The sequence below is a fragment of the Maylandia zebra genome, linkage group LG4, assembly GCF_041146795.1.
Source record: "Maylandia zebra isolate NMK-2024a linkage group LG4, Mzebra_GT3a, whole genome shotgun sequence".
Lineage (NCBI taxonomy): Eukaryota > Metazoa > Chordata > Actinopteri > Cichliformes > Cichlidae > Maylandia > Maylandia zebra.
This window is the reverse complement of record NC_135170.1, coordinates 24,390,678-24,403,670: the sequence shown is the minus strand read 5'-3', so window position 1 is coordinate 24,403,670 and position 12,993 is coordinate 24,390,678. Positions and strand designations below refer to the sequence as shown.

The window sequence follows — 12,993 nt, the reverse complement described above, 5'->3', positions numbered from 1 at the left end:
TGTGATACGCTCTCCTGAGCAGAGCTGTCCCATGTGCTACAGTAATACACAGCAGAGTCTCCTGCTTCTGCTTGCTTGATGATTAACTGATAATCAATGTTTGATGAGGCTTTAGAATTAAATCGGTCTGAGGAGAATCCTGTTCCAAAGCTGGGTGAACTGTGGCTATGATAAAATCTCAGAATATACTGAGGAGTAGAACCAGGGACCTGTTTGTACCAGCTGACATAATAGCCTTCATCTCTCTGAACATTGCATTTGAGCAGAACCTCGTCTCCTGGAGAAACTGTGTGGACAGGTGGTGTCTGGGTCAACACTTTTGCAGCATCCACACCTGTCAGAGAAAAAAAGAATGTTTAAATTAATTAATATTTAAATAAAGTTTTATGTTTCTAAATACAGACTATAAAATGAACCAGTAGCCGCTCTTACATGCTAGAGCAATAAGAGTACAGAAGGTTCTCAGCATGTTGAAAGTATAGCGTATTCTCTTTACTGTCCAGGTGAGAGGTGAGCTGAACTGAATAATGAAAAGAGACTGAGGCCTATATAGAGTAAGCAGAGGAGGAGGGGCTTCAATACTAAAAACTTTTTGATCACAACTCAACTCTAAGAATTTGCATATTTAGATCAAAATCTAACTTATTTCAAATATTGTAAATGTTTGAGTTTTTTTTTACAATAAATCTAAATGTGTTTTCATTTTAGACCTGTTTTATTTTATATATGTATATATTTGAATTCAGGATATACTGTTGATCCAATTTGTTGGAATTAAGATTCTGTTAACAGCACAATTCTGTCATTGCTATTATTTGTTCTGCTAATCAAGGTGAATACCAAAGGTTGGGTGAATGAAAAACAGTCAAGGTGTTTCAGCAGGCAATAAGCAGACATATGTACATCGTTATATAATATCATTAATCACATGGGCAGGGTTTTGAAAGCTAGCATCCTGCTCATATTGCAGGGTATATTCACTGGGCAGCATGGTGGCACAGTGGTTAGCACTGTTGCCATACAGCAAGTTTGCGTGGGTGCTCTGATATCCTCGTGTTGGTGTTGTTCCCAGACCATCATGAAAATGTTGTTCCAGGATCAACATTACAAGTGACCAATCAGAATGTTGTGACGTCATACTTTTGCGACTTCGGGAAAAACCGGCATAAAACAAAAAACTGTACTTAAGCTGCGTGAAACCGCCTCTGTCCGCCGATCAACAGACCCTGACCCTAACCCTAACCGTAACCCTTTAATAAACAGTAAGCAGAATTGATATTGTCCTTGCAACATTGGAATTTCATAAATGCACGAATGGCTTGCCACGCAAAAGAATAACGTCACAACAATGTGATTGGTCACTTGCAATGTTGAACCTGGAACAACATTTTCATGATGGTCTGGGAACAACACCAACACGAGGATATCAGATCATCCGCTCCCACTTCCTCCCACCGTCCAAAGACATGCAGTTAGTGTGAATATGCAAGTGGTTGTCTGTGTCTCTATGTGTTAGCCCTGTGACAGACTGGCCTGTCTAGGGTGTACCCTGCCTCTTGCCCTATGACAGCTGGGATAGGCTCCAGCGACAAGAAAGGAGAAATGGATGGATAGTCACTGTTTTTCTTTTCTTTTTGAACCCCTTTGATAAACATGCTCCTTTGAATATCTGCCCAGTAGTTTATTGGTCAGTCAAATACCACCACAGACTTGTGTAAAAGGACGTATGACCACCGATGCGTCTGGCTGTTAGAAATTTGGGGGAATGACCTGTGAATAAGCAAGAACTTTTGACAGGAAACTAAGCCGAGCAGTGTTTGTTGTAGGCCTGTAACTTTTTTGTATATTTTGCCTCCAGAGTTTGAACATTGTGATCTTCATCTTTATTTTATTGTTTAACAAGTAGTTCTTTGAAGTAATCCTGTAGCTCTGCAGTTCTATTCTTTCCTGGTTGAAGTGATCAGTGGTTCATAAGTTCTTCTCCGAAGGTAGTTACTCCACCTGAAAGTTTCCGTGTTTCAAGAGGTGCCGTATTTTGCATAGCAGCACTGCTACTGTTGCTGTGATTATGAAGCGATAACACATTGTAAAATACTATCTGTAAAAATAAATGCTCCAAGTACACTCAAGGAGTTGCACTGAATCTATAATTTAATAAGTATTTGGATAAACAAATCAAATACAAACCAATGGCTTGCAATGCTAATTAAAGTAATAAAAAAAAATCATAATGAGGTAATATATAACACTCCTTAACTACATGTTTAGCCATTTATTTGACTTTAAGTCCAGCCCGTTGATGCATCCAAAAAACAGCATATAGTGAAGATAATTTGATAAATGCTGCCACCTTGTGGTTTATTGTGATTTTGTAACAGCAGGTGGCTACAGTTTGCTTTAATAAAGTTTAATTAAAGCCACTTTATTTAGCTTTTTTGACCATACTCATCAAAGAAATAGTATAAAACAATCCTCTTCTTCTGAAAAATATATAAACATTTATTTTCAACAAATCTGCATTTATACCAAACAAAAAAGCCCACATGTTTAAGATCTCTGCGGTCCTCTCCTCCTTGCCCTTCTCAGTGTTGGGCTAGTGATTATCCTCCTTTCAGGACCCCTCATCTGTGCACGCAGAGGAGACCTAAGACCAAAGCTCGGTTGGAGCCTATGTACGGGCCGCTGAGGCAGGGCGTATCTGCCGTCCTTGAGCTCATCCACGAAAGCCTCCATTCTGTCGAGCTTTGTGGTAAACTTTCCCAGCTCATCCTTTAAAGTGTTAAACTGCCGGTAGAGGTCTCCCAGAGCATCTGAAAGAGGTTGGATCCTGGACATAAAAGAGGACATGTGGAAAAGTAAATGGTTTCAGTATCAGAATGACCATTCAAAGAACTTTGGCACTGTAAGTTCATGAAACAGGAACCTTGTTTATTGGCAAAACATAACTAAGAAGAGAACCAAGTCTAATTGGCAGCATAAACAGGAAAGTCACGACATGCTGTTAAGTGGAAACAGCCTCACTGTCGACGGAAAACATCAGGATAGCAGACGTAAAGGTCGGAAGTCCCCTGAAAAAAATGAAAGTGCAAAACATAGCAGAGCTTTGGCCCAGTAGAGATGGGCTGACCTTAGATGTTTACTGGGAAAAGTTCTGGTGAACTGTGATCCTAAGTGTTGCAATCACAGTTCAGAATCTAATCACCAGATGAAATGTTCACTGACTTGGAGTAATGTCTGCCAGAGCATGATGAAACACTCACTATTGTATTTTGGCACAGTAAGTACACTGAGGTCATTTACAAAGCAGAGCTGGCCTCATGTGAACAACAGCAATCATTGATCGCTTTACTGGCACTGACAATTCATGTGCAGCACAGAGCAGATTACATAAGTCTTTATTTCAACAAACCCTGAGGACGAGTCAAATGTTCACTGACATCACCGAGCGTTGTTTTTCCTGGACGTTTGACGTTACTCTTACTTAACATTTAGACTCGTCTGTCTGCTATCATTGCTGTGTACATCCAGTTTAATCAGAAGCTGATATAACTCACCTGTTATATTCAGGAAGGACTGAAGCGTGGTCATTGATCAGCAAGTCTTTCACTTGGGTCAGAATAGCAAATTTCCAGTTGTCCAGCACCTGAGTCAGGTTTGAGCAAGTCTTGGCACTAGTCTGTACTGCTGAACACAGAGTTTAACCGTATAAACAAACAAGTCATTATTCACTCCAAGTTTTAGAAACACAACCTCAGTGGTCAAAGGTCACATTACTAAAAATCATTTTCAGACCCTTAGGTTTCCAGCGTGATGTCTCCTGTTTCGATTTCTGAGCTCCACACGCTGAGATCATGCACAGCATAATGAGAGCCAACTTCATCCTCGTCGTTCTCATCTAACAAACACAATAATATAGGCTGTGGGTGCTGCTGAGGAGCAAGCTCACCGAAAAGTGCTGCCAAGCCACGTTACAAAAATACTAAACAGTCTTTCGGTTGAAGAAAAGCTGATGAGAAATTAGTTCAGTCATAAGTTCATCTTTTCTTCACCTTTTTTAAGCTATAAAAAATTGTTTAGTTTTGTTCCAAAATGAGCAAGAAAGTAAATTTAAATTTGGGTTTTTACGCTACCTTTTTTGCAAAGAAGTGCCAGGGGTCTTCTCAGATCAGAGTACCAGAACAAACTCTCTGTACTGTATGATCCTACAGCAGTGACACACTGAGAAAACATGAGTTGTGCAGAACTCTCTTATAACTCTTTCCCCAAACTCCCGGAGCAATTTCCCCACCTGATCCCATCCACGTCACTGATTCAGGGCGGTGACATCCTCAGTTCTTTTAGCATGTGTGCACACTGCTGCATTCACGTGCACAAAAAACAAAATCTCCCTAAACCCACTCGCACACATATGCGTCCCACTCTTGCATCATCTCTCATATCTTATAGACTGTGCATCTTCTAAAATAACCATAATAGGAGGTCCTGATCATTTCTGATGCCCCATCTCTGCTCCACATGTCTTTTAGGTTGTGTGGGTGGCATGTGACAACTGTGCTCCCCGTAGGCTCCAATCCAGAGAAGGTGTTTGATGTAGAAGTATGGCTCCAGGATAACATTCTTATTGCCTACTGTAATACAATCTGCTCAACATCTGGGCTACGACAAATCCAGCCAGCAACACTTTAACCGTCAAGGGTGATCAAAACCTGGTGAGCTGCACTCACTTAATGCAAATGGGACAATAAAAAACACACATTCAACCATATTAATAGAAAAAAGGAGAATATCCAAAACCATCTCAGAATTAGAAAATGGGTTAGAGTCCCAGATTAACTTTAAAATAGCAATTAAAGAGAAAATTATGCAGCCCTGAAGATATTTCTTAACACCTCAGCTGCCTTAATTTCTAACTTTACTAAGCTACTGTGTGATTTACTGCATTAGTTCACTCAGTCTGATGTGAGCCAACCTTAATAAATCTACATAACTGTGGAAGTGGGTTTAGATTTGATGTGCAGTGATGCAACACATGACATGTAGTTTCATGGCTAAGACGGATTTCATACTCTGGATAGTTTTCCACAGGCAAGTGCACCCAGTCTATAACCTATATAGTCTTCAAACAGCTATTTATCTTTCTACTTCTTCTTCTTCTACTCAAAAACCAGCAGCTTCAGGTCATATGAAAATATTGGACAACATTAGTGCTTTTTTCCTGTCCCAGATTTTTTAAATAAAATTCCAGCTTTGATTTATTTCAGATCAGAGTTCCTCATTCTGTTTGAAAGATGTGCCGCTGGGTATGCTGATGTCTGCAGATGTCTGCAGATAGTTGTGCTGATATATGAGCGGAGGTGCACCCATCACTGCTGAAAAGGAATGTAACAGGGCAGCGCTCCCTGCCATCTGCAACACCTTTACAGACAGTATACAAAACTGTATATGCAGTAGGTGGGATGAACATCACGTCACACGGACCATACATCTTCAGCGCTGACAGGCAGGAACTAAATACTTTTTAAATCTCCATCCTCCCAAAAGATTTAAAAGGAAACAGGAAGATTTGTTTAATAATGACTAGATGACATCCAACTTTTTTTTTCTGCCAACAATCAGTCACGATAAATATATTTTCTTATTTGAACGTAGGCTCATAATTTATAACTAAATGAAAAACCATTTTTTGATAGTGGTTATTTGTCTGCTGACCCTAACAAGCTGGAGTTCATTTTCCCCAGTGAGATTTTCCATGACCTGAGAAACCACAGGGCCAACAGTGAAAGTTGCCTAATGTGCAACGAGGGAAAAACTATTCAGATCTTTTATTTCTTTCTTCATTTTTAAAGTAGGTTTTATGGGATTTAAATTATAGAAATAAAAGTATATAAGACAATATTCTGCTTTTTTTCATCTTTTTGTGCAGCGTCATCAACTATTCAGCAGTGGTACACCTGCTAAATATACATAGCAGCATTAAAATAGTTACCTGTGAAAAAAAAATCGGATTAAAAGGTATCATAAAATGAAAGTAATTAGTTTTAAAATTACTTAATTATTTGCCACCAGTCATCCATCCCAGTAAAAAGCTAAAACCTTATCTGATAAATTCCCACAACTTACCCACAAATAATTTTCTAGCAAGTATAAGTGAGCATGTCTATGTTTTGTTTTGTTTTTTATTAATCATATGGATATGGAATCAAATTTATGGAAGGACTAAAGCCAAGCCTTACAAGCCTGGAGTCCATCATCAGTCAGTGCCTGCAGCAGTGCGCAGATCTTCCTTCCATTTCCCTGCAGCTCAGTTCGGCACAGCCAGAGGAAAGAATGAGCACAGTGGACCAGCAGAGCCAGAGAGTGAGATAACCAGGCCTCGCTTTCTCCCTCTGCTTTTTCACTCAGTGTCACATCTGTTCTCTCATGTGCTGCTTGTTATTGACTTTCAGTAGCACATCACTTCATAACGACTTTATCAGAACAACAGAGGATTTTTACTGTGAAATATATCAGGTGTTAAATACAAACAGAAGCTCCACAATGAGAACTGTTGCATTTCTTCGTATTTGTTATAGAAGGTAATCTATGACCATTTCATCTGTGTTTGGGTGGTGTTTCATCTCATTTGACTGATAGCAAAAACCCTGATAAGTCTGAGAGGCAGGGAGTTAATTCGAGGGGATTATTTTGTAAGCTTTTTAGGTTAACACATTTTAAATTTAACTAAAACTGAATTGACACTTCTACATTTCTTTCACTTTATGTAAAACATGCTCCTGTAATTTCCTCCATTGATTTCATCATATTTTGAAGGCTGATTTTAGCATTCTAGCTGTGGTCATGTTGGTATTTTGGAGCCACGGGTTACTATATTAGGAAGAAAATGTGGAGCACTAAGTAATTTGCTAATGTTGGGATGTTAGAAGCTGTCTTTATAAACCTTTTAAGTATAAAGTTCAAACATACATATTTGCTTTTTTAAGTAAGTAAGCACAATCTTCCACAGTGGATTCATATTTCAACCATACAATAGCTACAATAACCTGCCAAAATAATTACACATTTCAAAGACTTTACTCATTTGATGTGTTTTGTGGACTTAAAGAGGTACGTGCATCATTACTAGAGACTGACTTGTTTTTTTTGTGCAGTGTGTGCAACATGATATCATATAGAAATTAACCTGAACACAACTAAGGTCATTCACAAAGGAATGCAAGATGCTGTTTCTGATTAAAAACTGACGAAACATTTTACTCAGTCTTCTAAGAAGTTCTGAATTCCTCTTGGTTAGTAAAGTGTGTTTTATTTTTAATAAATATGACAATTCATTTGCTTTTCTGTTCTTTGTCTGGGATTATTCATGCCATACGTTAGAAGAGTCTCGGTTTTCTGAACTTTTTGTAAACGTTAGAAGAAACTGTCTTGTGCATGATACCTGACTGCATGGCCAACCAGCTCTAACTAGTGACAGATATATTGACAGATATGATATGATTAGTCTCTGTTAATCCCGTGATAAATGTTAAGTTGCATACACAGCAGGAAACCAAATGCACCTGGAAAATCCTCATTATATAAGCACAAAAGCTGGGAATCTATGTAGATTCTGAAACTTAAAACTGGTTTTAGTGGTTGCCCAGCTGCTACAATGTTGTTTCTTTTTTGAGGCCTAAAACATATTTTCCAGGTTTCTGGAAAATTAAAGCAAGGATTTTAAAATATGTCTTCTACTTTCTTCCTTTTGTGGTAATCACCATCAGGAGACATTTTTGTGAGTCTTTGACCCATGGGTCCCACTGTAGGGCAATATATTATCCTTTGCAGGTCCTGCTTTATTGCACATGAGTAGAGTTGAATAAAAAGTAGCTACTTCTATTCGGATGCCCACTTTTGTGTGAGTGTGTGTCTCCGACATGCTGCGATACCCTTTTAATCCCCTCACTGTGACTCTCACATGATGAAGAAATCCCACCCCCGAGGCTAAGCACAGCAATGGTTACTCCAGCTCAGCTCACATGCTTTTCTGTATTGTAGCAAATGATTGCCCTGTGTTACATTTTATCCTGTGTCATTCTGACCAGCTGATGTTTCCCAGTGGTTGACAAGATGAGGAGATTTTTGCCTAGAAAAAGATTCCCTTGGCCATGGCTGAGACGAGATGCTACTCCGAATGAGACCAGTCCACTCTTACCAAAGGTAGGTGTGTTACTGGGTTAGTTTGAGAATACTGTGTTCCTCTGTTCACCTGTAGTTACATTTCTGGGGTGGCTTTAATTTTTTGTGGCATTCTTGTGTGTCTAAAGGCAGGATCTACAAACAATGCTGAGGAGCTTGCCTTGGTCACTACTGATTTTCAAGCAGGGACAAACAGCGGACAGCAACACAGCAGTCCCACAGATGCCAGGATAGATCCCTGTTACGGTTATTCTTTCATGGACTATTTCCTAAAATACTTTCTTATCATATGCAATCTGTTGTTCACAGTTCTGGGCCTGTTGCTTCTTGCTCTGGGGGTTTGGGGTCTCATTAGCAAGGAATCCTTTGCTCAGGAGAAGATCAGCAGTATTGGCACTGACCCAATGCTGGTAGTTCTGAGCGTGGGCTTTCTGCTCACTGTGCTGTGCCTGTCAGGCTGCGTGGGTGCCCTAAGAGAGAATCGCTGCTTGCTGAAGCTGTTCTCAGCCACAGTGCTGGTGCTCATCACAGCTCAAGTCATCATCGCCATTGTGGCCCATACTCTACAAGATCAGATTGAAAGTAACTTGCGATCCGGGATGTTAGTTGCCATCGCACGGTACCAAGATGATCTGGATCTGAGGTTCATCACAGACGAGATTCAGTCAAATCTGCAGTGCTGTGGGGCGGACAACTACAGAGACTGGGAGATTAACATGTGAGCAACTTGGAAATCTTTTTTTTTTTACTTTTTTGAAAGTAAATCAAAGCCAGTTGGTCACGATGTAGGAATGTGTTGAAGAACTTAATGAGCTGTGAAGTTTTTTTATTGGGTTATTTTTCCCTTTCTTCAGATATTACAACTGCTCAGCTCCAGGAGTGCTGGCCTGCGGTGTCCCTGCAACATGCTGCGTGGATCCTCTGGAGAACGGCACCGTGTGGAACTCTCAGTGTGGTGTCGGAGCCCAATTACTGGATGAGTTTACTGCTCAGAGTGTGATCTTCCTGGGAGGTTGTCTGGGGGAAATCTCTCGATGGATCAAGCAGCACGAGGGCCTGATAGGAATAATTGTGACTGTCGTGTTTGGGGTCCAGATTCTGATATTATTTATTACCATACGACTGCTGGAACGCATTAATCGTCATAAAGTATAGCTATAACACGAAGTGACGAATACAGCAATATGCTGGTTGGGGTTTAATGAGTTCTGGCTGTGCTTAAATTCTGGCTTCATTTGTCAATCATTTAAAACAACCTAACCTTAAACACACAGACTGAACTTTTGCAAATGGAAATGAGACATAATTTAAACGAGGAAAGCAAATTCCAACACAAATTATCCACTGAAAATGTTTTACATTTTAAAAATGCTTGAGAGTTTAAGAAAAAAAGAATTTCAGTTAAAAGTTAACTGCAGCTTCGCGATAGCTATCACCTCTTTTGTGTTTAAAAAAAAAAACTCCACTTTTCAAGAACATGTACTCACTGGCCACTTCATTAGGTACACTTGTTGAACTGCTCATTAACTGAAATATCGAATCAGTCTGAATATGGAAATGGATTTGAAAGATTTTAACTTCACCAATGTGGGTCAGACCAAGGAAAGTCTTGAAACTGTATCTGTGTGTGTGTTTATGGGACGGTAGTGACACTATCACCAAAACGTTTTCACCACATGTGCCCAAATCCTTCAAAGACACACACCTCCTGATATTTGAAGGATTCTTGGAGGATCTCAAAATGGTGAAACAGTTCAACAGCATAGGAGTGGTTGTAAATGGGTCACCTGGAGAGTAGAGGTCCTGCAGATCAGATCTGCATCTTCATCACAAGCACCTACAATGTAACAAAATAATCAATGAACAAAAATGGAATTCATTTATTCTGAGCTGAGATCAGAATAAATGGAACAGCTCAGAAGAATGATTAGAGTAAGATTGTAAAAGCACCTTTCAGCGACTGACGGTGGACAACCTGCTGCAAATATGTGAAACACATGTGCACGTCCCACACATGCAAGGTTTCCTGCGCTGTTTTGAATGAACTGAACTGAGTTTGCTAAAAGCAAGTTTTGTGTTCTGAGTGTTAACAAATATTGAATAAATAATGATGATTACAGATGGTATTTATGATGGGAATGATGTAATCTCTCATGCGCAGTGTGGGTCAGTAAATAACCGTCAAATAAAAGGACAAAATCAAATGACTGAAATTGTGTTAAAAATGTCAACATTTATTCGAGAGTTTGATTAAATATGATAAAGACAGTGCTGACGATTGTGCAGAAACCAAGCTAACAGAGTTCTAGCTAAAACCACAGACTCAAGCAATGACACGAGAACACATTCGAGATACACGTTTTGTGAACATGGCAGCTTGAGATCGTTATGAAATTAGGTTTACAATATAAAATATATAAGACAAAGAACAGGATTCACAGCATGCAGACGTATAAAGACACCTTTTCAGCCAGTATTAATGATCCAGATTATTGAAACTAAATACTGAAATTGGCAGCACGGTGGCATGGTGGTTAGCACTGTTGCCGCACAGCAAGAAGGTCCTGAGTTCAATTCCACCATCAGGCCGGGGTCTTTCTGTGTGGAGTTTGCATGTTCTCCCCGTGTTTGCGTGGGTTCCCTCCGGGTACTCCGGCTTCCTCCCACCGTCCAAAGACATGCAGCTTGTGGGGATAGGCTAATTGGATAATCCAAATTGTCACTAGGTGTGAATGTGAGTGCGAATGGTTGTCTGTCCCTGTCTGTTGGCCCTGCGACAGACTGGCGACCTGTCCAGGGTGTACCCTGCCGCTCGCCCTATGACAGCTGGGATAGGCTCCAGCGCCCCCCGCGACCCTGAAAAGGATAAGCGGAAGCGAATGGATGGATGGATGGATGGAATACTGAAATTCAAAATTTGCCACATTTATTTAAAACAACTTCACAGCGGAGATAATCAGATGATGCCATACTGGGCAAGCTCATGTAGCTCTAGATGGCTGTATGCCTCCCACGGGCAGATTACAGTGATGTCTAAAATGAAAAAAACAAAGAGAAGAAAACAAATCATGAGTTGTTGTTTTTTTTTTGTTTTTTTGTTTTTGTTTTTTAAAGGAAGAAAAGGTCATGTCATGTGCATGTTTTGGTTATGTAGCCATCTGACTTTTATTTTTTTACTTACCAGTTCCAAGACCTTCCATTCCTGGGATCTCCTCTCCAAAGCTGGTAAAGAAAGAAAATAACAAGCTTTACTGGAGGATATCTGACAAACTTAGATGACTCGTGCGAGGTTATCAGAAAGAGACATACCCAATCACTCCTCTTTTGGGAGGCTTGCTCTTGAACTGCCGCGTGTTCCTCTGTTTGAACTTGGGTGCAGACTTGCGTGGGGAGCCGGGGGCCGTGGCTCTGAGGGGAGCTTTGTTGCCAGTCTTTCCTTCGGGTTTGGCCACCTCCAAATTCATGCTTCTGTTGTTTCAACTGTAAAAGTCACTGTCTCATTAAAATGCCCAACAATGAATGAAACAGTTATAAAAATCTTGTGACGTAATTATCCTCATATAAAGACAAGCCATGTGCTCATGTTACTAATCAAATGCTGCGATACCTTCAAGCTTGAAAGCGCCTTCATAATCAGATTACTGTGAGGATGTGCTGAAGTGGCCTCTAGGTTTACACTGACAATAGCTTGAAATGTTTATTTATTTATTTTCACAGTTAAAAAATGGAAAAATAGCAATGCAATTTGTATGTAAATGTGCATAGATGTAACCACATATTTTTAAAAAAACAAAAAACAGATGCAAAGCCGAAAGAGTCCAATAAATATAATGTGCAAATAATGTACAAAACATGACTACATAAACAATAAGTTCTGCTTTTGCCCTGAAAGGTTACACAAATACACACAATGACAACTCTAATCAACAATTTCATAAGTTCAGCTTTTTAATCATTCTTAGAAATTCAGGTCATAGTTAAAGGCGGTCATATATTGTTCGGCGACTCTCATTTGTTGTCCTTCCATTATGCAAAAAAAAAGGTGTGACAGAAAATTAAAAACAATTAAAAAGCACCTCAATGCTTCTTATAATGTCCCTGATATAATCTAGTCTTCCATATGACTGAATTAACACCTCATTAACTGTATTAAAAACATATATTAGGCTGGAAAGACTGAATTTCTATTCTGATTAATTTTACATTGCATATTATTTATTAAATATCTACGTTTTAATTAATAATCTAATACTACATGCCTGGATGGATACAGAAACATACTACCAGGTAAAGTCCAAATAAAGATGGAAACTTTTATATAACAATAATAAACTGCATGTGTTAAAATAAGTCCAAAAAGAGAAAGAGTGTTCAAAAAAGATTTAACCTGTTGTTTCAACTCACCGCTTGTGGTGCTTCTCTTGGTAGTTGATTATGATGGTAGTGTCCAAGAGGTCTGAGTGGCTGTTAAATGCTGTTGCATTAAGTTGCATTAGTGCAGTCCTTTTATACACCACAGACTTAGAGACGATTATGACGCCACCTGCCAACAAACTGATGATTCTATCATCACTTGTACCCAAGCAGATCATTGATGAGGGATTGGCCGACTGGCATTCAGCAGGAGGGGGCAGCAGTTTCCTGTTCCTGAGACTGTCCTGAAGACACACATGCTGATGATTCTGAACGGGAATTATTTGAGTATTTTATCCATAACCTCTTCAGATATGGTCAAATGTAAGCACTGAGTTCTGGAGTTTTCTCAGGATATAGCTAATTATTATCACTGTTTTTCTGTTATGACCAAATATTATGTAA

The 12,993-nt window shown here is 39.5% G+C and overlaps 3 protein-coding genes across 5 annotated transcripts; 1 reads left to right on the top strand and 2 right to left on the bottom strand.

Annotated features, from left to right (window-relative positions):
• Window positions 1–2,133: 2,133 nt before the first annotated feature.
• LOC143418378 (uncharacterized) lies at window positions 2,134–4,255 on the bottom strand. 2 transcript variants are annotated; one of them, XM_076883221.1, is made up of 4 exons: window positions 4,131–4,255; window positions 3,793–3,895; window positions 3,555–3,684; window positions 2,134–2,827 (listed from the first exon to the last, which is right to left on the bottom strand). In XM_076883221.1, exons 2-4 carry the CDS (start codon window positions 3,893–3,895, stop codon window positions 2,548–2,550), a joined length of 513 nt encoding a protein of 170 aa, XP_076739336.1. In that variant the 5' UTR covers window positions 4,131–4,255; the 3' UTR covers window positions 2,134–2,547. The 2 variants fall into 2 exon arrangements, with proteins under 2 accessions (XP_076739336.1, XP_076739337.1); XM_076883222.1 differs by having other exon boundaries at window positions 3,555–3,681.
• Window positions 4,256–8,006: 3,751 nt separating this feature from the next.
• On the top strand, window positions 8,007–10,371 carry tspan10 (tetraspanin 10). The gene is made up of 3 exons (XM_004559453.3): window positions 8,007–8,196; window positions 8,304–8,893; window positions 9,030–10,371. The coding sequence occupies exons 1-3, from the start codon at window positions 8,107–8,109 to the stop codon at window positions 9,328–9,330; spliced, it is 981 nt and encodes a 326-aa protein (XP_004559510.3). The 5' UTR covers window positions 8,007–8,106; the 3' UTR covers window positions 9,331–10,371.
• A 17-nt stretch (window positions 10,372–10,388) lies between these two features.
• Window positions 10,389–12,731, bottom strand: LOC101474509 (retinal cone rhodopsin-sensitive cGMP 3',5'-cyclic phosphodiesterase subunit gamma). 2 transcript variants are annotated; one of them, XM_004559452.3, is made up of 5 exons: window positions 12,580–12,731; window positions 11,485–11,655; window positions 11,357–11,397; window positions 11,087–11,208; window positions 10,389–10,688 (listed from the first exon to the last, which is right to left on the bottom strand). In XM_004559452.3, the coding sequence occupies exons 2-4, from the start codon at window positions 11,637–11,639 to the stop codon at window positions 11,132–11,134; spliced, it is 273 nt and encodes a 90-aa protein (XP_004559509.1). In that variant the 5' UTR covers window positions 11,640–11,655; window positions 12,580–12,731; the 3' UTR covers window positions 10,389–10,688; window positions 11,087–11,131. The 2 variants fall into 2 exon arrangements, with proteins under 2 accessions (XP_004559509.1, XP_076739335.1); XM_076883220.1 differs by having other exon boundaries at window positions 10,389–11,208.
• Window positions 12,732–12,993: the final 262 nt, after the last annotated feature.

Bases quoted from the DNA above. Each gene is read 5' to 3' on its own strand.
- LOC143418378 (XM_076883221.1), bottom strand. From the start codon at position 3,895: ATGAGAACGACGAGGATGAAGTTGGCTCTCATTATGCTGTGCATGATC. The intron at 3,685-3,792 runs GTCTGAAAATGA...CTCTGTGTTCAG, and splicing joins ATCACGCTGGAAACCTAAGG to CAGTACAGACTAGTGCCAAG. The intron at 2,828-3,554 runs GTGAGTTATATC...TTTTATGTCCAG, and splicing joins GTCCTTCCTGAATATAACAG to GATCCAACCTCTTTCAGATG.
- tspan10 (XM_004559453.3), top strand. From the start codon at position 8,107: ATGAGGAGATTTTTGCCTAGAAAAAGATTCCCTTGGCCATGGCTGAGA. The intron at 8,197-8,303 runs GTAGGTGTGTTA...GTGTGTCTAAAG, and splicing joins CCAGTCCACTCTTACCAAAG to GCAGGATCTACAAACAATGC. The intron at 8,894-9,029 runs GTGAGCAACTTG...CCCTTTCTTCAG, and splicing joins AGAGACTGGGAGATTAACAT to ATATTACAACTGCTCAGCTC.
- LOC101474509 (XM_076883220.1), bottom strand. From the start codon at position 11,639: ATGAATTTGGAGGTGGCCAAACCCGAAGGAAAGACTGGCAACAAAGCT. The intron at 11,398-11,484 runs GTATGTCTCTTT...TTTCTTTACCAG, and splicing joins CCCAAAAGAGGAGTGATTGG to CTTTGGAGAGGAGATCCCAG. The intron at 11,209-11,356 runs GTAAGTAAAAAA...TTTTCATTTTAG, and splicing joins AATGGAAGGTCTTGGAACTG to ACATCACTGTAATCTGCCCG.